Consider the following 22,402-nt stretch of genomic DNA (forward strand, 5'->3'; position numbering starts at 1 on the left):
CTTTTCTCTTCTCTCCTCTCTTCTTTTCCTCTTTTCTCTTCTCTTATTTTTAAAATTTTATTTATTTATTTATTTGAGAGAGAGCACAAGCAGAGGGAGAGGGAGAAGCAGGCTCCCTGCTGAGCAGTGAGCCTGATGCGGGGCTCAATCCCAGAGTCCTGGGATCATGACATGAGCCAAAGGCAGACACTTAACTGAGTGAGCCACCCAGGTGTCCCGTGACAGTATTTTTTTTTTTTTTTTAAGATTTCATTTATTTATTTGACAGAGAGAGAGGCAGCTAGAGACGGAACACAAGCAGGGGGAATGGGAGAGGGAGAAGCAGGCTTCCCGCGGAGCAGAGAGCCCGATGCGGGGCTCGATCCCAGGACCCCGGGATCCGGGTGGCAGTCGTTTAATGACTGAACCACCCAGGCGCCCCCCGCCCCGTGACAGTATTTTATATTTGCTGTGTCACAGATCTTTCATCTGTCCATCTGTCAGTCTATCTTTTTTTTCATTTATTTCACTTTCCCTTTAAATAATGTAAGTACACATATTATGAGGGATCAATGTTAGCTTATAACTCATTTTAATGTAAATTTACATACAGTGAAATGCACAAATCTTAGTTGTACCTTCACTGAGTGTTCACATTTGTATAACCTTTTGTAACATGAACCCTTATAAAAATAAAGAATATTACCATCACCCTTGAAGGTACCCTCATTCCTTTCCAGTTAATCTCTACCCCTACCCTCCATAAGTCGACCAGTGTTTCTATTTTTTCTCACCATAGATTCATTTTGCCTTTTCCAGAATTTCATATACATGGAATTCTATTAGTTTACTAGGGTTGACATTACAAAGTACCACAAACTAGGTGGCTTAACAGAAATTTATTTTCCCACAATTCTGGAGGCTAGAAGCCCAAAATCAAGGTGTCAACAGGGATGTGTTCTCTTAAAGGCTCTAGAGGAGAATCTGTTCCATGCCTCTCTCTCTTTCTTTCTTTCTTCGCTTCTCTTCTCTCGTGACTTTCTCTTAGCTCATGGGTGTTGCTGATAGTTCATGGTATTCCTTGGCTTGCAGCTGCATAACTCCAATCTCTGCCTCTGTAGTCACATGGCATTCTTCCTCTGTGTTTGTCTCTGCATGACTGTCTCAACTCTGTATCTCTCTCTTCTTTTTTATAAGGACACCATTAATACTGCATTAAGGGCCTACCTTACTCCAATATGAAGTCCATTATGTCCACAACAACTGTTTCCCAGTAAGGTCCCATTCTTAATACAGGTATTAGGACTTCAACGTATCTTTTTGGGGGACACAATTCAACCTATAATAGTAATCATGCAGTGTATATCTTTAGCGTAAGATTCTTTTACTTAGTATAAAGTTGGAGATTCATCTTGTGGGTATTTGTAGTTTATTTCTTTTTATTTTTAAGTATCATCTTACTGGTTGACTATATTATACTTTGTTGGCAGTTCTGCACTTCATGGTGTCTCAGCTGTTTCCAGGTTTGGGCTAACAGGAATAAAGTTGCTCTGAAGATTCTTGTAATAGTTTTTTGTTGTTGTTTTATTTTTTTATAGTCATGTATTTTCATTTTTTTCTTGGGCAAATACTTAGGAGTAGAATTGCTCGGTGTAGATACATGCTTGGTTGTATAAGAAACTATGTACTATCATTTTCCAAAATAGTTGTATTATTTTCTAATCCCAGCAACAGTGTTTGCAAATTCTGGTTTCTGCGCATCTGTGTTAGTTTGGGCTGCTGTAACAAAGTATATAGACTGGGTGGCTTTAACATAGAAATTTATTTTTTCATAGTCCTGGCGTCTGGGAAGTGTAAGATGAAGATGCTGTCTGACTTATTCTTTGTGGATGCCCTCTTCCTGGTTATGTCTTCACCTGGTGGAAAGCTGGCTCACTCTCCGGCCTCTTGTAAAGGCATTAAAACCACTCAGGAGGGCTCTCTACCCTTCTGACCTAATTACTTCCCAAAGCTTCACCTCCAAATACTATAGGGTTAGATTAGGGTTTCAACATAGACTTTGTCGGGGGGACACCTTCAGTTCATTTACAACATGCTCACCAACATTTGGTGTTATCTATTTAATTTTAACCATTCTGATTGTAGTCCAGTCTCATTGTACTTTTAATTTGCATTTCCTGGTGACTGATGGTGTTGAATCATTTATATATCTTCCATTATGAAGTGTCTGAATCTTTTGCTTCTTAAGTTATCTTTGTGTATTATTATTTTTTAAAGATTTTATTTATTTACTTATTGTGTTTATTTTCTTAATGGTGTCTTGATGAGCTGAAAATTTTTTTCAAGATCTTTTTTTTTTTTTTCTTTAAGTAATCTCTACACCCAACGTGGGGTTCAAACAGCCTCAGGACCAAGAGTCTCATGCTCCACTGACTGAGCCAGCCAGGTAGTCTTTTGAGCTGCAATTTTTATTTTTTATTTATTTTATTTATTTATTTTTAAAGATTTTATTTATTTATTTGACAGAGAGAGACAAAGCGAGAGAGGGAACACAAGCAGGGGGGTGGGAGTGGGAGAAGCAGGCTTCCCGCCAAAGCAGGGAGCCCGATGTGGGGCTCTATCCCAGGACCCTGGGACCATGACCTGAGCCAAAGGCAGATGCTTAACGACTGAGCCACCCAGGCGCCCTGAGCTGAAATTTTTAATTTTCATGAAGTCTAATTAATGAACTTTTCCTTTTATGGTTATGACTTTCTGTGTCCTAAAAAACTTTATCCTCTGTAGTAATATTAAAATATTTCTGGGGCACCTTGGTGGCTCAGTCAGTTAAGCATCCAGCTCTTGGTTTTGGCTCAGGTCATGATCTCATGGGTCATGGGATTGGGCCCCACATCAGGCTCTGGGCTCAGCAGGGAGTCTGCTTGGGATTCTCTCTCCCTCTTCCCATCCCCTACCCCACCACCCCCACGCACACACCTGCACTCTCTCTCAAATAAATCTTTGAAAAAAGTATTTCTATGTTTTTTTCTAAAATCTTTATAAAGTTTTAGCTTTTGTTTAGGTTTATGGTCCATTTCAAATTTTTTGAATATTGTGTGAGATAGGGGTTGAGGTTAATTTTTTCCTATACGAATATCACTTATTCCTGTATCTTTATTGAAACGGCTTTCCTTACACAGTTTGGGTCTATTCTGTTCCATTGATTTGTTGAGTTTAATGTTAAAATCACACTGTTGATTGCTGTGGCCATATAGAAAGTCTTGAAGTCACATAGTAATAGCTCTCCAACTTTATTATTATTTTTCATGTTTGTTTTGGGTATTCTAGGTCCTTTCTATTTTCATGTAGATTTTTTTCATCAACCTGTCATTTTCTAGCAAAAGCATAGTAGGGGTTGATTTGGGTTGTGTTGAATCTTTAGATCAATTTGGGGAGAATTGACATTGTAACAACATAGAGCCTTTGTACCTATGAAAATAGGCTCTCTCTCCATTCATTTAGGTCTTCAGTTTCTCTCAGTAATATTTTATAGTTTTTTGTTGAGGACCAATTATATGTTGTTATATGTTGAATTGTATTTTCTTAAAAAGATATGTTGAAGTCTAGCCTCTAATGCTTCAGACCTTATTTGGAAATAGAATCTTTACAGAGTTAGTCAAGTTTAGGTCATTGGTGTTGTGGGTCCTAATCCATTGTGACTGGTGTCCTCATTAAAAGGGGAAATTTGAGGGCGCCTGGGTGGCTCAGTTGGTTAAGCGACTGCCTTCGGCCTGCTTCTCCCTCTGACCCTCCCCCTTCTCATGTGCTCTCTCTCTCTCATTCTCTCTCTCAAATAAATAAAATCTTTTTAAAAAAAAAAAAAAAGGGAAATTTGAGGGGCGTCTGGGTGGCTCAGTCGTTGGGCATCTGCCTTCAGCTTGGGTCGTGGTCCTGGGGTCCTGGGATCGGGCCCCGCATCGGGCTCCCTGCTCGGCGGGAACCCTGCTTCTCCCTCTCCCACTTCCCCTGCTTGTGTTCCCTCTCTCACTGTCTCTCTCTCTCTGTCAAATAAATAAAATCTTTAAAAAGGTGGGGGGATTTGAACAGAGACAGACACACACAGAAGGAGGATGATATAAAAACCCACAGTGGGTTCCCTCTCTCGCTGTGTCTCTCTGTCAAATAAATAAATAAAATCTTAAAAAAAGGGCTCCTGGGTGGCTCAGATGGTTAAGTGTCTCCTTCGGCTCAGGTCATGATCTCAGGGCCCTGGGATCAAGTCCCGCATCGGGTTCCCTGCTCAGTGCAGAGCCTGCTTCTCCCTCTCCCTCTGCCACTCCCTCTGCTTGTGCTCTTCTGTCTATCTCTCTGTCAAATAAATAAATAAAATCTTTAAAAATAAATAAATAAAATATGGATTTCCGGATTGTTTGTGAAGACAGAGGGTTCGAGTGATTCATCTACAAGCCAATGAATACCAAAGATTGCTGGTAAACCACCAGAAACTAAGAAGAATCAAGGAACCCTACAGGCTTTAGAAGAAGATTAGATGAACAAATTTAATTGGGAGAAGAAAACTTTATTTCCATGATGATGCAAGCAGAATCAAATAGAGTGATGAAAGTAATTTTATAAACAACTTAATTGTTCAAGTTAGGTTTATTGTGATTTTTAGTTTTGGTCCAGTTTTGAACATTCAGTTCTTTGATTAACTCGGATTTTTCTTTCAGAATAAAATAAAGAGTATGAGGATAAAATTCCTTTTTTTTTTTTTTTTAAAGATTTTATTTATTTATTTGACAGAGAGAGAGCGCGAGAGCAGGAACACAAGCAGGGGGAGTGGGAGAGGGAGAAGCAGGCTTCCTGCCGAGCAGGGAGCCCAATGTGGGACTCGATCCCAGGACCCTGGGATCGTGACCTGAGCCGAAGGCAGACGCTTAACGACTGAGCCACCCAGGCGCCCGAGGATAAAATTCCTTTAGTGAATCTTGGCTGCTCAGGAAGAACACTCACTGTAAGACAGCAATATTAAGTACAGTGGGAAAATTTAATTTAATTCTCTATTGATTTATGTATTTGCAAATAACTCCTCCCAGTTTGTTGTTTGTTTTTAATTTTGTAATGTTTGATATCATATAGAAGTATTAAAAAACAAAATTTAGGGATGCCTGGGTGGCTCAGTCGGTGAAGCGTCTGCCTTCGGCTCAGGTCATGATCCCGGGGTCCTGGGATCTAGTCCCACATCAGGCTCCCTGCTCAGCGGGGAGCCTGCTTCTCCCTCTGCCTGCCTCTCCTTCTCTCTAACAAATAAATAAATAATAAAAAGAAACTGGGGGAAAAATCTGTAAAAAAAAATAAATAAATAAATAAAAAATAAAAAACAAAATTTAACCAAGTAAATTTGAAGATGTAATTGACTTCATTGAACGATTCATGAATTGGGCAGCATCTCACCCAGCAAGCAGTAGAGGGCTCCTCTGAGCTGCAGGGAAGGAAAGGCAGAGAAGAGCCATTTAAAAAATAATGGGGTGACTGGGTGGCTCAGTTGGTTAGAGTCTGGCTCATGATTTCGAATCTGGTCACAATCTTAGGGTTGTGGGATCGAGCCCCACATCAGGCTTGGCACTCAGCGTTGAGTTGGCTTGAGATTCTGCTTGAGATTCCCTCTGAACCTCTCCCCCCACACCCACTCACTCTCACTCTTAAATAAAAACAGATAAGTATTTAAAATAAATTAAAAACACATAAATATTTTAAAACATTTAAAGCATAAAAACAAATAATAATTTATTAGCAAGGAATGCAGTGTTTAGGCAAGGTCGCCCTCCTAAGGGGAAGGGGCCTCTCAGGGTATTGCCTACAGGAAATTCCAGTTTGGGTGGTTAAAGGTTACATTTGAGGGGGATGAAGCTGAAGTTAGGTTAGATATTAAATCTTGGTTTACTGTTATGGAACCTTAACTGTCTCCATTATAGCCCTGTGGTTTTCTTTTTTCTTTTCTTTTTTAATGTTTATTCCAAAGCCATTTTAAATCTTTAAGTAAAAATCCAGTGTTGCCATCCAAAACATTAACAATGGGTGATTATCCAAGGTGGCTTTTGTTCTACAAAATGACCACAAAGAGCATGCTACTCTCTAAGGGAAGGAAACAAGCCTTCCTCCTGTAGTTTTCTTTTTCTTTTTTTTTTTTTTTTAAAGATTTTATTTATTTATTTGAGAGAGAGAGAATGAGAGACAGAGAGCATGAGAGGGAGGAGGGTCAGAGGGAGAAGCAGGCTCCCTGCCGAGCAGGGAGCCCGATGCGGGACTCGATCCAGGGACTCCAGGATCATGACCTGAGCCGAAGGCAGTTGCCTAACCAACTGAGCCACCCAGGCGCCCCTCTTTTTTTTTTTTTTTTTTTTAAAGATTTTATTTATTTGACAGAGAGAGATACAGCGAGAGAGGGAACACAAGCAGGGGGAGTGGGAGAGGGAGAAGCAGGCTTCCCGGGGAGCAGGGAGCCCGATGCGGGGCTCGATCCCAGGACCCTGGGACCATGACCTGAGCCGAAGGCAGACGCTTAACGACTGAGCCACCCAGGCGCCCCCCCCCCTTTTTTTTTTAAGATTTTATTTATTTGACAGAGAGAGAAATCTCCCAATTTTAAATGCTGGCACTGAATGGGTCACATAACACATGTCTGCAGGCTTTACATGGCTTGCAGACCAGCAGTTTGCAAATTCGTAGAAGAACTAAAAACAGTAATGTAACTCCGTAACAGGTAGCAATGAAGTATGTCAAATTCTTATTTAAGCTGTTGAGAAGGATTCATTTGAGGCAATACAGTGGGAAATACAGGAGTGAGAAATATATGTCTCCTGAAAAAAATAGTAGGGGCTAGAAACGAAGCCCAGGAAGACAGGAGGGACAGCAGCACTTCAATGATAGCACTTTGAAAAAAGGAGGATAGGGTATGTGTAGAGAGGTAGTGTAATACCAGATGTGACAGCTCAGGGGGTGGCAAATTTTTCCCATAAAGGGCAAGATAATAAATATTTTATGCTCTGTGGGCAATGAATGTAGTCTTTGTTGCAGTGACTCAACTCCTGCCATTGTAAGCACAAAACCAGCCATTGATATAGATGAGTGCCTCTGTTCCAATAACACTTCCTTTACGAAAAAATATGAAGGCCAAACTTGGCCGGACTCTTGATTTCGGCTCAGGTCATGATCTCAGAGTCATGGGGCTGAACCCTGCCTGGGGCTCCACGCTCAGTGGAGAGTCAGCTTGAGAGCTCTCTCCCACTCCCTCTGCTTCTCTCCCAACTCACTTTCTCTCTAAAATAAATAAATAAATAAATGAATAAATAAAATCTTTAAAAAAGAGATTTGAGTGGTAAATTTTCTGTTATATGCATTTTACCACCATAAAAACAACAACAATCAAAACTTCTGTTGAAAAGAAAACTACAGGGGGCGCCTGGGTGGCTCAGCCGTTAAGCGTCTGCCTTCAGCTCAGGTCATGATCCCAGGGTCCTGGAATCGAGTCCCACATTGGGCTCTCTGCTCTGCGGGAAGCCTGCTTCTCCCTCTCCCACTCCCCCTGCTTCCTCTCTCGCTGTGTCTCTCTGTCAAATAAATAAATAAAATCTTAAAAAAATAAAATACGGATTTCCGGATTGTTTTGAAAAAATAGAAAATATGGCAAGGACGACCCAAGTTTCCCCGGGGCAGTAGTCAGCTGGAGTTGAGTAGTAGCTGCCCCTGTAAAAGAGCAGTTGTGTTCTCTTTTTCTAGATTTAACTCGAGATGATTTTTTTCCCCTCATTGTGGCTTAGTGTTTCTTTAATCCTGTAGATTCGTTTGAAATGTCCGATGATCCTTGGTTTTACTTTCACATTTAAAAATGAGGCCCTTCAAAAAAATAAATAAAAATGAGGGCCTAGAATAACGCTCCTTGTACGTATATTGGCAGTGGTGACTGGCAGACATTGTTTGAGGTTATGCTTGGCCGTTACGCTTCGCCACCGTACGTGCCACATTTTAGAGGGCTTTGCTCTGGGTCACCACCTCTCATATTAGCTCTCTGGCCCTGTCCAGACAATTCAATTTCTTTAAAAAATAACTTTTGAGGGGCTCCTGGGTGGCTCAGTGGGTTAAACATCTGATTCTTGATTTCTGCTCAGGTCATGATCTCAGGGTTGTGGGGTTCAGCCCCTGGTCAGGCTCCACTCCCAACGGGGAATCTGCTTCTCTCCCTTTCCCCGTCCCCTGCTCACGCAAGTTCTCATGCTCTCTCTCAAATAAATACATAAATAAAATTTTTAAAATAACTTTTGAGGGGCGCCTGGGTGGCTCAGTTGGTTAAGCGACTGCCTTCGGCTCAGGTCATGATCCCAGGGTCCTGGGATTGAGTCCCACATCGGGTTCCCGGCTCAGCGGGGAGCCTGCTTCTCCCTCTGACCCTCTCCTCTCTCGTGCTGTTTCTCTCTCGCTCACTCTCCAATAAATAAATAAATAAAATCTTTAAAAAAATAAATAAATAAAAATAACTTTTGAGTGTGCATATATGCACTTACACACACATGTAGGAAGAAATGCCTACCAGCCAAGTATTCTGATTTAACAGATGGTGAACTTTTAATTCCCTGTCCCACACTTACTCACTGTGGTCTCTATTGTGCCTTGTGTTTTTGAGTCTGAGCTGCTCTTCCAGTATACGGGGCAGATCTCCTAACTCACTTTCCTTTCCAAAGGTTGCATTTTTCTTCATTCTGATGTATAAGTTGTCTCTTTTACATCACCATCCCATTTTCTAGAAATTTGTTAAAGTTTCCTGTTTACTGATTGACCCTTCCCTAATCTCTTTGCTGTTGTAAGATTACTTTTTAAAAATGCCTTTAATACTGTTATTTTAATAGATTCTAGAACAAGAGTTAAGTATATGTATTCATGTGCCATTCTGAACCAGAAAACCTCTGGACTTTCTTTTTCTTTTTTTTTTTTTTTAAGTTTATAATCTCTACACCCAACATGGGGCTCAAACTCATGACTCCAAGGCTCCTGGGTGGCTCAGTTGGTTGAGTGACTGGCTTCAGCTCAGGTCATAATCCCAAGGTCCTGGGGCAGGGTCCTGCGGAGCAGGGAGCCTGTTTCTCCCTCTGCATCTCTCTCTCTCATGAATAGATAAATAAAATCTTAAGAAAAAAAACCTCACGACCCCAACATCAAGAGTTACACACTCCACTGACTGAGTCAGCCAGGCACCCCTGGACTTTCTTTTAAAATGAAATTCCAGGAGTGCCTGGGTGGCTCAGTTGGTTAAGTGTCTGCCTTCGGCTCAGGTCATGATCCCAGGGTCCTGGGATTGAGCCCCTTGTTGGGCTCCCTGCTCAGGGGAGAGTCATCTTCTCCCTCTGCCCCTCCCCCACTTGTGTGCATGCTCGCTGTCTCGAATAAATAAATCTTTAAAAAATAAAATAAAGTGGAATTTCATAGGGGCTCATGGCTGGCACAGTCAGTAGAACGTGCGACTCTTGATCTCGGGGTTGTAAGTTTGAACTATATGTTGGGTGTAGAGTTACTTAAAATTATTTTAAAAATAAAATCTTTAGAAAAAAAATAAAATGGCACTCCACAGAGAAGGTATTGCTATAGCTATTAATAATTGTACATTTATTCTAATTTCACGTTTTCATATTAATACAGGTTTAATGAAAAACCAAAGCTAGCCGTAAAATTCTGTGTTGCCTATAATATTATTTTCTTTCTTGATCTGAAACAGTTGATGACTGTCAGCCAGTTCGCTTATTAAGTAGACCCGGGGAATTGAGAAGAGAGTATGAGGAGGAGATAAGCAAGGTAGGTACTAAGTAGTTATTCTTTTTTGGAAGAATTCTCTTGTGTTTTCAGTTTCAGATTTTACATACAGTTTTGTGTTTGTTTAAAAAAATATTTTATTCATTTTTAGAGACAGGGTGTATGCATGTACCATGGTGGGGGAAGGGGCAGAGGGAAAGAGAGAGAGAGACTCTTAAGCAGGCTCCATGCTCAGCACTCAGTGCGGTGCCCCATGAGGGGCTTGATCCCATAACCCTTAGATCATGACCTGAGCCAAAATCGTTTAACTAACTGAGCACCCAGGTGCCCCATATATGCCTGTATAAATAATATATATTGAAATATAAATTTTTTTTAAAGATTTTATTTATTTATTTGAGAGAGAGAATGAGATAGAGAGAGCATGAGAAGGGGGAGGGTCAGAGGGAGAAGCAGACTCCCCGCCGAGCAGGGAGCCCGATGTAGGACTCGATCCCGGGACTCCGGGATCATGACCTGAGCCGAAGGCAGTGGTTTAACCAACTGAGCCACCCAGGCGCCCGAAATATAAATTTTAATGTACTTTACAAAGGCTCTGGTTTTTACATTTTTTTTTCTTTTTCTTTCTTTTTTTTTTAAGATTTTATTTATTTGACACAGAGAGAGATAGCGAGAGCAGGAACACAAGCAAGGGGAGTGGGAGAGGGAGAAGCAGGCTTCCCGCTGAGCAGGGACCCTGGGATCATGACCATGAGCCCAGGACCCTGGGATCATGACCTGAGCTGAAGGCAGACGTGAAACGACTGAGCCACCCAGGCGCCCCTGTTTTTTACATTTGTTCACAGTAGTTATTAGCTTTATTTATATATAATTTGTGCTCTTATGTGATAGATTTTTTTTCATTTTCCCTTCCCATTTTTATTAATTTAGTTGTATATTTTTTAAATGTGTAGAATATTAACATGCACCCCAAAGTAAAAATAACATAAAAAGTTATTCTCAGAGTGGATACTCCCTCCTGTACCTTATCCACCCTGTGTCCACCACACTGTAGATAACTAATTTTATCACTGTGTAGTTTATCCTTCCTTTGGTGTTTTTTGTAAAGATCAATAGATATATAACTACTCTTGTTTATTGAATATTGCATACTATATATTCTTTTGAACTTTGCTTTTTTTACTTGGTAATATCCCCTGGAAATCAGTCCATATTATTCAAGAGAGGGTAAGATAGTAAGATAGTTTCCAGTATTTTCTAATTACAAATAATACTGCAATACTGTGCATATAGATCTTCAGGGTAAATTTCTAGACGTGAGATTGCCAAGTTTCAGGTAAATGACATGTAGATTTGTTAGAACTGCCAAATTCTCCTTTATAGGGGTACCATTTTGCATTTTCAATGAGAATGCCTGTTTCCAAACACCCTTGCCAACAGAGTACTGTCAGGCTTTTAAATTTTTGCTAATCTGATGGGTGAGAAATGGTATTGGCATAGTTTTTCTTTTAAAAAAATACTTTGTTGAGGTAGAATTTATCTGTAGTAAATTTCAATATAGGAGAATTTACTAATTTTAGATATACAGTTTTTTTTAAAGAAAAAATTTTTTTAATGATTTTATTTATTTATTTATTTATTTGAGAGAGAGAGAAACAGCATGAGAGGGGAGAGGGTCAGAGGGAGAAGCAGGCTCCCAGCTGAGCCAGGAGCCCTATGTGGGACTCGATCCCAGGACTCCAGGTTCATGACCCTAGCTGAAGGCAGTCACTCAACCAGCTGAGCCACCCAGGCGCCCGGTATGCAGTTTGGTAACTTTGTTTAACCCAAGGTCACAAAAGTTTCTTCCAAAATTTGTTTTAGTTCTTGTGTTTAGATCTGTAATCCATTCAGTTAGTTTTTGAGTATGACATGAGGTAGGAGTTGAGATTGATTTTTTTTTTTCCTCATACAAATATTCCCTTATTCTACCCCCATGTATTGTAACGAGCATCTTTTCCCAGTAAATTGTCTGTGAACCTTTTAGAATATCAAGTGACCCTAAGTCTGGGTCAGTTTCCTCCAAGGGTGTTAGATTATGTTAGCTCCAGGCTTAAAACTAGGAGGAGCAGTTTGTCTGATTATGTTCACTCTCCAGTTCCTTTGGTGGTTGCTTATTATATAATTTCCAGGTTTTATTTTTTATTTTTTATTTTTTTTTATTAAAGATTTTATTTATTTTTTTGAGAGAGAGAGAATGAGAGACAGAGAGCATGAGAGGGAGGAGGGTCAGAGGGAGAAGCAGACTCCCTGCCGAGCAGGGAGCCCGATGCGGGACTCGACCCTGGGACTCCAGGATCATGACCTGAGCCGAAGGCAGTCGCTTAACCAACTGAGCCACCCAGGCGCCCTAATTTCCAGGTTTTAAAATTGTATTCTGTTGGAAGATGTCTTCCACCAGTGTTTTACTCCAGCATTACTAGAAGCTGGAAGTCGTATCTGTGCAGATTTACTTGCTGTTTTTCTTATTATGAGGAAAATTATATTTTCATATAATTAAGGGATATTTTTATAATTTTTGCGGGGTGAATTGTCCATGTCTTTTGCCAATTTTTCTACATCATTTTTGTCTTCTCAACTGTTAAAACTACTAACTGGTTATTATTTCTTTATGTGGATGTAATTGAGTTTTGCTTATTTTATATCTTGCTAGCTTGTGAATTTTTTATTGAGTTAGTTTTTGATAGTGATTCTTAAGCATTTAATTATGAAAGATTTTTTTCATTTCCCTGAAGCTTTGAGCTTAAAGGATGGAAAAAGGGTGATAGATTATGGATATCTTATTCCATTGGGGCTGCTATAACAAAAATACCATAAACTGGTTGGCTTAAACAAAAAACATTTATTTCTCACAGTTCTGGATCTGGAAAGTACAAGATTGAGGCACAGGCAGATCTGCTGTTGGATGATGGCCTGCTTCCTGGCTTGTAGACAGCTGCCTATTCGTTATGTCCTCACATGGGAGAGAAAGATTATTTCTCTCATGTTTCTTCTTTATAAGGATGCTAATCTCTTTCATAGGGGCTTCACCCTTATAACCCAGTTACCTCCCAAAGGCCCTTACCTCCACATATGGTCACATCAGGGATTAGGGCTTCAGCATATGAATTTTGGGGGACACAAATAATGAGTGTAGATGAGGAGAGCATGAAGGGCTAATTGTGAAGAAACTAATGGGAAAAGAGGGGGGTAATGTTTACAGAAGAGCATATAAAGTATAAACATCTAAAGGTTTTACATTATTTTTTCTTACTGGGTCTTCAAAACCTTTTGTGTATTTTGTACTTAATACTACGTATAGATTTGGACTAGTCACAGTTCAACTACTCAGTAGCTGCCTTTGCTAGTGGCTACTGTATTGGACTGTGCAAGTTCCAGAAGACCTAAAATAATAGTTATGATGGCCGGGGCACCTGGTGGCTCAGTTGGTTAAGTGTCTGCCTTTGGCTCAGGTCATTATCCCGGAGTGCTGGGATCGAGTCCCGCATCGGGCTCCCTGATCAGTGGGAAGTCTGCTTCTCCCTCTCCCTCTACTCTTCGCCCTGCTGTGCACTCTCTCTCTCTCTCTCAAATAAATAAGTAAAATCTTAAAAAATAAATAAATAGTTATGATGGTTAACTTAATTGTCAACATATGGTCTAAGCAGTGTCCTTAAGTAAGGGTTTTATTTTATTTTTTTAAAGATTTATTTATTTGAGAGAGAGAAAACATGAGCAGGAGGGGCAGAGGGAGAGGGAGAAAGAATCTCAAGCAGAGTCCACACTGAGCTTGGAGCCTGACGTGGGGCTCAAGCTCACAACCCTGAGATCACGACCTGAGCTGAAACCAAGAGTTGGGTGCTTAACTGACTACACCACCCAGGTGCCTCCTTAAGTAAGGGTTTTTTGGTTTTTTTTTTTTAAGATTTATTTATTTGTCAGAGAGAGCGAGAGAGCACAAGCAGGGGGAGCGGCAGGCAGAGGGAGAAGCAGGCTCCTTTGTCTAGCAAGGAGCCCGATGCAGGACTCGATCCCAGGACCCTGGGATCATGACCTGAATCGAAGGCAGATGCCCAACCGACTAAGCCACCCAGGCGTCCCTTAAGTAAAGGTTTTAAAGGAATAATCTAGTCCTTACAACAGTGTTGTGAGAATAGGTTCTATAAAGATGCTTTTGACTAGAAGTAAAAGAAAACCCAACTTAAACTACCTTAAATAAGAACATTGTAATTAACTGGAATTCCAAAGGTAGTAGGGGCTTCAGGGTTGGTTTCATTCAGAGCTCTAGCTCCATTTCTTTGCTAACTTCTGTCAGGTACTTTAGTTCAGGCTAAAAGCAAAATGGCTGCAGTTTTGAACCTCAGGTGCATATACAACATGCAGAGGAAGGAACAGCAGTCTTTTCCTATGACTTTCTTTTAAGAGCAAGAAAACTTTGTCTTTATTTTATTTATTTTTTTAAAGATTTTATTTATTTATTTGACAGAGACACAGCAAGAGCAGGAACACAAGCAGGGGGAGTGGGAGAGGGAGAAGCAGGCTTCCCACGGAGCAGGGAGCCCGATGCGGGGCTCGATCCCAGGACCCTGGGATCATGACCTGAGCCGATTAACGACTGAGCCATCCAGGCGCCCCGAAAACTTTGTCTTTAACAAACTTACCCTTATGTCTCCTACACTTGAACTGGATCAAGGACTTATTCTTGAGTCAAATCCTTTGGATTTCTAAAATGGTTCTTGTATTATTTCTTTCAGGAAGTATAGTTTAAATGACCACAAGCATGGCCTTAAGTCTTAGAATTTGAGTTTGAGTCTCCACTCTGCCAATTAATGATCTAAGAAAGTTACTTGCTTTTCTGTGTCTGTTTCCTCATCTGTAAATCACATAATCACCATTGTGGCTGCTGCTTCAGCAGCCACTCCACTCCTGCCAACTAGGCCTGAGGGATTCTTCCTAACTTCAGGGTTAGACCCTGATTAGTCTCAGTTTTTATCATTCCATCCCCTTTGTTAGTGTTTGGTTCAGAAATCTGGGCCTAAGTTAGTAAGCACATAGCATTGAGTTAACCAGGGAAAGGTATTACCTAGAGACATTTCCACAAATATTATAACAGTGTAGTTGAAAGTTTGGTAGGACTGCAGTGAAGAGGGATGGTGGTTTGATCAAGATTTCCATTGGGCTGATTAGGGAAGGCTTCCTTGAAGAGACATCTTGAACTGTTTGGCAGGAATTTGCCTTCAGATTTGTACTCCATTTGAAACATTTTAATTCTTGCCAATTTGTTCTTTTTTATTACTTTTACCATTCTTCTTGAGAAATATTGCAAGTAAGGGGTGCCTGGGTGGCTCAGTCGGTGAAGCGTCTGCCTTCAGCTCAGGTCATGATCTCCACATCCTGGGATCGAGCCCTGTCTCGGGGTCCTGATCAGCAGGGAGTATGCTTCTCTCTATCTCTCTCTCTCCCTCTGCTTCTCCCCACTGCTTGTTCTCTCTCTCAAATAAGTAAATAAACTAAAAAAAAAAAAAAAGAAAGAAATATTGCAAGTATACGGTCACCTGGGAGGCTCAGTTGGGTAAGTGTCTGACTCTTGATCTCAGCTCAGACCTTGGCATCAGGGTCATGAGTTCAAGCCCTGTGTTGGGCTCCACACTGGACATAGGGCCTACTTTAAAAAAAAAAGGAATGTTGCAAGTATATTAAAAAAGTTCAGAGAAGGGCGCCTGGGTGGCTCATTTGGTTAAGTGACTGCCTTCGGCTCAGGTCATGATCCTGGAGTCCCGGGATCGAGTCCCACGTCGGGCTCCCTGCTCAGCAGGGAGTCTGCCTCTCTCTCTGACCCTCCCCCCTCTCATTCTCTCTCTCAAATAAATAAATAAAATCTTTAAAAAAAAAAAAGTTCAGAGAAGTGTTCTTTATTAATCATTTTTAAGGTGGAGGCAGAGCGACGAGCCAGTGAGGAAGAAGAAAACAAAGCCAGTGAAGAATACATACAGAGATTATTAGCAGAGGAGGAAGAGGAGGAAAAACGACAGGCAGAAAAAAGGCGAAGAGAGATGGAAGAACAAGTGAAAAGTGATGAAGAACTAGCAAGGAAGCTAAGCATTAATATTGTAAGTTTTAGGAGAGAACTTTGAAGTATTAATGTTCCTATTGCTTTAGACTATGTGGTTTTCTTTCTTTCTTTCTTTTCTTTTCTTTTCTTTCTTTCTTTCTTTCTTTTTTTTTTTTTAAAGGATTTACTTATTTTAAAGAGAGCATGAACCGAGGGGCAGAGGGAGAGGGAGAGAGAATCTCAAACAGACCCCACCCCGAGCGCGGAGATCACAACCTGAGCTGAAACCAAGTCAGCCACTTAACCAACTGCGCTTCCTGACTATGTGGTTTTTAAAGATCTGAGGAAGTGTTCACCATGACTAGAAGCAATTTCTGACATATTTGCTCTACTTAAAACAAATTTTTTTTTTGCATATTGTTAAATTTTTTGCATGTTACATATTTGCTCTATGTTAGTAAATTCAGAGTATGTAGGAAAGCTATTAAAAGTGAAAGCTTCCTCTCTCCCCTCCCACTTCTGTATTCTCATTCCTGTTCCATTACTAAATTAGTCTCTTTCCCCAAAGGTTAGCACTATTAACAGTGCTAACTTCTATATTTTATATTTTCTTACCTAAAAAGAATGTATCAATCACACTGTTTTTTCCTTGCCTTTTTTGACTTGATATATCTTAGAGATTGTTCCTGTAAATACATATAGTCTTATCTAATTCTTTTTAAGAATGGCATAATATTCCATTGTATGGATGCAAATCACTTTTTGAAAGTGAAGCACATTAAATTTTTAAGTAATACACTAGACTTGGATTTTATTATCTTGCTGTAGTTAAATTACTACATGAATAGAAGAAAGGATGATAAAACCATACTTTAAGACTTGAGGGTACAGTGGGACCCAGTGATTTGGAAGAACCTGGCAGAATCACCTGGGGTTCTTTTAAAATACAAATTCCCATACCTGTTCTAAATCTACTGCATCAGATTCTCTGGGTTGGGATTTAGGGAATACCATTCCCAGAGGCATCTAGGGAAGCCTGGTGTACATTGAGGTTTGAGAGCCTCTAAAAATAATTCCTCCGCTTTTAAACAACAAATACCTTAAAATATACTTACCCAAACAAAGTATATCCAGAATTGGGATATTTTTTTTTTTTTTGAGAGGCCTACTATTCATAATAGTGTACCCAAGTTTTAGATTATATGCCCCCCCCCCCCTTTTTTTTTAGAGGGAGAGAGAGAGAATCCCAGGCAGGCTCCATGCCCAGCACAGAGCCTAACATGGGCCTGGAGATCATGACCTCAGCCACAGTCAAGTCAGAAGCTTAACCAACTGAGCCACCCAGGCACCTCTGCCCTCTTTAATATATATATATCTTCTTTTTAAAATTTTAGTAGAATAGTTTTGAAAAGGTACACAATCAGGAAATTAAAGACATTGATCAATAGAAAAACAAATGACATAGGTAAGAAAATACATCAAAGAGGAGAATTTGGGGTCATCTTTACCTGTCAAGGGTCTTGTTCCAAACCTTCTTGTTTTTAACAGGAATTAAAACAGTAGATCTATTGATATTTTATAAGAATTCTGGGTTTACTTGAGAAAGTTTGGTGGTCCAGGGCCAAATGTCTACCATCACTAAGTATATTAATTTCTCCAGTAGTGTAGTGAGAAGCTTGTGAGACTGGGATAGCAAGTAAATATTTATGATATTGGTATGCTCTTAAATCCCTAAATTAAATTATTTTTACATAAAATTACCTTTTATTCCAGGTATATCCACAACTCTTTGAATTTTCCCCTATAGATTAAGGTAGCTATAATTATATGAAGCCATTCATTAGAAAAATGGTAGCTATAATTATATGAAGCCATTCATTAGAAAAATGATTATTATTGTATCATCATGCCCTTTGTGCTTTATAATGCAAAGTAAAAATGTAATTAATGTAGACCAACTTGGATGGACATATTCCTATTTATACTAATTTATGCATGGTCAGTTATTCAAAGGATGTGTAAAATTTAAATGTGAGCATAATTCCTGAAAAATTTCATTGTGGATTCTGAATTAGTCGAAATAATAGCCTATTTTATTACAATTTCTTTAAATAATGTCTGTTACGCTTTTTCTGTTGAAGAACAATTTCTGTGATGGAAGTGTCTTGGCTTCTCCCTTGAATTCCAGAAAATCTGATACAGTCACAACCAAGTCTCAGAAGAAAAGTAAGAACAAACAAACAAATACTGGAGATATTCATAAGTAAGTGAACATGAATATGTATGTATGTATGTATGTATGTATTTAGAGGGAGAGAGAGAAAGACAGAGCGTGTGCACAGATAGGGGGTTGGGGAGGGCCAGTGGGAGAGGGAGAGAGAGAATCTTAAGCAGACTCCATGCCCAGAATGGAGCCCAGTATACGGCTTGATCTCACAACCCTGAGATCATGACCTGAGCCAAAATCAAGAGTCAGATGCTTAACTGACTGAGCCACCCAGGTGTCCCTATCAGTTATTTATTGATCACTTACTGTATGCTGGTGTTTTTGCTTATACAGTCCGCTGATTATTAAAATTTGGTCCATGAACTTTGCCTGAAAACTCTCCAGGTGGTCTGAGATGGTCTCAGATTGATGTAAAGTGAAAATAAGGGTGCTAGCTTAGATGCCTGGTTATCCTGAAGAGAGATATGAAGTCTTGTTTTGTTTTAAGAGAGAGGGGGAAAGAGTGGGGAAGGGGAGGCAGGGGGAGAGGGAGAGAATCCCAAGCAGGCACCAACACCCAGCGCAGAGCCTGACACAGGGCTCAGTCTCACAACCCTGAGATCATGACCTGAGCCAAAATCAAGAATCAGATGCTTAGCCAACTGAACCACCTAGGTGTCCCTGAAGTCTTTTTTATCTTGATGCCTCAGGATTTTCATGTTCCTATTTTCTCAGAATTAACCATTTGGATTCCTTTTTCTCTTGGTTTAGATTCACATGAGAAAAGCTAGTCCCATACAAGGTCATCCTCACTGAAAAAGTTTATAACTTGGCATCTAGGTCATTCCCCCACCCTTTTTTTCTCAGTTTATGCACTATATTTCTTCTCTACTGTACAAAAAACATGAGTCAGGTAGTCAGTAGTGATTTAGTAGTGGTGTGGATTTAGTCTCCTCACAGTGCCCCTCCAGGAGCAGGTAGAGTTGATGATTTTATTAGTATATAAGCTTTCCCATACTAATTAACAGTTGGAAAAGTTTAAGAACCACAATCTAGAGTTTAAAAACAGGGGCAGCTGGCTGGCTCAGTTGGTAGGTCATGCAACTCTTAATCTCAGGGTCATGAGTTCAAGTCCCACGTTGGGTGTGGAGCCTATTTTAAAAATAAATTAGTAAAAATATGTAAGGGGTTTTGGCTCAGTTGAATAAATATGTGCAGGTAATTTACCTCCTTCCAAAACTCATAGAAATTTTCATTTTGGAGCAGGGAGATGGAGATTTGGGGGGGCAGTTAAATGAGATTGCTATTTTTTTTTATTTTTTTTATTTTTTAAAGATTTTATTTATTTATTTGACAGAGAGAGAGGCAGCGAGAGAGGGAACACAAGCAAGGGGAGTGTGAGAGGGAGAAGCAGGCTTCCCGCGGAGCAGGGAGCCCGATGCGGGGCTCGATCCCAGGAGCCTGGGATCATGACCTGAGCTGAAGGCAGACGCTTAACGACTGAGCCACCCAAGCGCCCCGGAGATTGCTATTGAAAGAGAAAAACAGATGTCTCAGTATCAGTATTGTTAATGCTGATGTTATGCAAAGTAGAAATCAAGAGAAAAACCATTAAGAGAAAAGCAGAGATATTTCATATTGATGTAATATTGTTCTGCTTAAAGGATGTAACTGTCATGAATCTTCACGTACCTAAATATATACTTTGAAATATATAAAGATAGAAATTTACTAGAAATACAAAAATGGACAGGTGAATTTAAAAGCAGAAATTAAAGAAATTGAGAAACTAGTAGATTAAAGTTAAAGCAAAGTTAAAAACAGATAACGTCTAATCTCTAGAACATATAAGAATTCTTATATAACTTAAAAGACAACCCAGTTTCAAAATGAGCAAAGGACATGAATAGACATTTCTCCAATGATGTATGTATGGCCAATAAGCACATGAAAAAGATGCCCAATATTAGTAGTCATTATGGAAATGCAAATCAAAACTACAGTTAGATACCACTTCATATTCACTAGGATGTCTATAATCCAAAAAGAGGAAAATAAGTGTTGGCAAGGATCGGAGAAATTGGAATCTTGTACGATTACTGGTGAGGAAATAAAATGGTGCAATTTGATAGTTCCTCAGAAGGTTAAACAGAATTACCATATGACCCAGCAATTCCATTCCTACCTATCTACTCAAAAGAATTGAAAACCGGAATTCTAACAAATATTTGTACATAGATGTTTCTGTCAGCACTTCAGACAGCCAAAGGATGGACAAATGCAAATGTCCATTGAAGGATGAATGGATAAACAAAATGTGGTATAATCCATACAACAGAATATTACTCAGCTCTAAAAAGGAGTGACATACTGATACATGCTGTAACATAAATGAACCTCAGAAACATGATAAGTGAAGTAAGCCAGACAAAAAGGGGCTGCCTTTTATACAATTTTATTTATATGAAATCGCTAGCGTAGGTACATGTGTAAAGACAGAAAGCAGGTTTGTAGTTGCCAGTGGCTGGGGAGTGGTGGGGATGGGGAGCTACTGCTTAACACATGCATGGTTTCCTTTGGGGATGATGAAAGCATTTTGGAACTGAGTAGAGGTGATGGGGTTTTACAACTTCATAAACATACTAAGATGCCACTGAACTGTACATTTTTAAATGGTTAATTTTGTGTCATAGGATTTCATCTCAAATTTAAAATGATTAACAAAAAGACCACTCAAGTGTTTGAAAATTAAGAAAAACTGCTAAGTAATTCATTGGTTAAAGAAATCTTGATGGAAATAATAGAACTGAAAGTATTATACATCCAAACTTTTGGAAGGTAACTGAAGTGGTATTTAGAAAACCTTAAATGACATATCAGGAAAAGGGAGAAACAGGACATCTGGGTGGCTCAGTCAGTTAAGTGTCTGCCTTCGGCTCGGGTCATGATCCCAGGGTCCTGGGATCCAGTTCCGCATCGGGCTCCTTGCTCAGCAAGGGGACCTGCTTCTCCCTCTGCCTGACGCTCCCCCTGCTTATACTCTCTTTCTCCGACAGTAAATAAAATATTTCAAAAAAAGAAAGAAAAGGGAGAAAGGCTGAAAATAAATTATTTATTCCTTCCTTCCTTCCTTCATTTATTTATTTATTTTAGAGACAGAGGGAGGAACAGAGCGGGAGGGAGAGGGAGGGGAAAGAATCCCAGGCTGACTCTGAGCTAAGCGCAAAGCCCAGTGCAAGGCTCTGTCTCATGATCCTGAGATCATGACAGCCTAAACCAAGAGTCAGACACTTAACTGACTAAGCCATTCAGGTGCCCCAAGAATATATTTAAAATGACAATTCCAGGAATACATTGCTGGCTTAATATTAGATGATGATTTAATGTTAACCTATTAACTATTAACCATTTAAATATCAAAAGCATGAGAATGAGAATTCTTAATAAAGTGGGAATAGGAAGAAACTTTATAAACTTTATAAACTGTTAAAGGATATCTACTAGGAAATTTATACCAGATATCATACTTTATGGTAGTAAATGGAAATCATTCCTGTTAAGGAAAATACAAAGGTGGCCTGCCATTTACCACTTCTGTTCAGTGTTGTGCTAGAGATTTCAGTCTGCACAGTAAGACAATAAAAGGAAACAAAAGGTAATGAGCTTGGAAAAGAAACCATTCTTAATAGAGGTGGAATATAGCAAATACATTGAAAATCTGAGAGGTCAGAGATACACTTTTAAAATCAAGAGTTTAGCAAGTTTGGTGGATGCAAAATCTACAAAAAGTCTGTTGGAAATGTAACTTAAGATTCAGTTTATTATAGCATTAGAAAATAAAAAGTGCTTAGAAATAAATTTACTGCAAAATCTGTAGGACCTTATGGAGAATATTATAAAATTTTATCATATTAAAGAAATATGCAGGATTCGTGGATTGGAAGATATCTAATATTACAGTGATGCCAAATGTCAGATCTCCCCAAACTGATCAACAGATTCAGTGCAATTGAAATCACAATCCTAACCTTTTTTAAAAAATTTTTTATTGTTATGTTAATCACCATACATTACATCATTAGTTTTTTATGTAGTGTTCCATGATTCATTGTTTGTGCATAACACCCAGTGGTCCATGCAGAACATGCCCTCTTTAATACCCATCACCAGGCTAACCTATCCTCCTACCTCCCTCCCCTCTAGAACCCTCAGTTTGTTTTTCAGAGTCCATCGTCTCTCATGGTTCGTCTCCCCCCAATCCTAACCTTTTTTTAAACTTGACATACTGAATTAAAAATTTATATGGAAGAGAAAGGGCTTTCAGATACTGCCAAAGAGAGATAAAATGTGTGGTGGAGAGTTGGATG

General features: G+C 39.6%; 1 protein-coding gene across 2 annotated transcripts in view; it reads left to right on the top strand.

Moving 5' to 3' along the window:
• The window catches only part of RNF168 (ring finger protein 168), a 41,692-nt gene that overhangs the window by 10,402 nt on the left and 8,888 nt on the right, over nucleotides 1-22,402 (top strand). Inside the window, exons 2-4 of one of the 2 annotated variants that reach the window (XM_034999909.1) lie at nucleotides 9,725-9,801; nucleotides 15,708-15,887; nucleotides 17,971-18,092. In XM_034999909.1, the coding sequence (XP_034855800.1) occupies nucleotides 9,725-9,801; nucleotides 15,708-15,887; nucleotides 17,971-18,092 (379 nt within the window). The remainder of the gene's footprint in view (nucleotides 1-9,724; nucleotides 9,802-15,707; nucleotides 15,888-17,970; nucleotides 18,093-22,402) is intronic. The other variant, XM_034999910.1, reaches the window with a different exon arrangement.

The sequence above is a fragment of the Mirounga leonina genome, unplaced genomic scaffold, assembly GCF_011800145.1.
Source record: "Mirounga leonina isolate KUSES-001 unplaced genomic scaffold, KU_Mleo_1.0 Mir_115, whole genome shotgun sequence".
NCBI lineage: Eukaryota > Metazoa > Chordata > Mammalia > Carnivora > Phocidae > Mirounga > Mirounga leonina.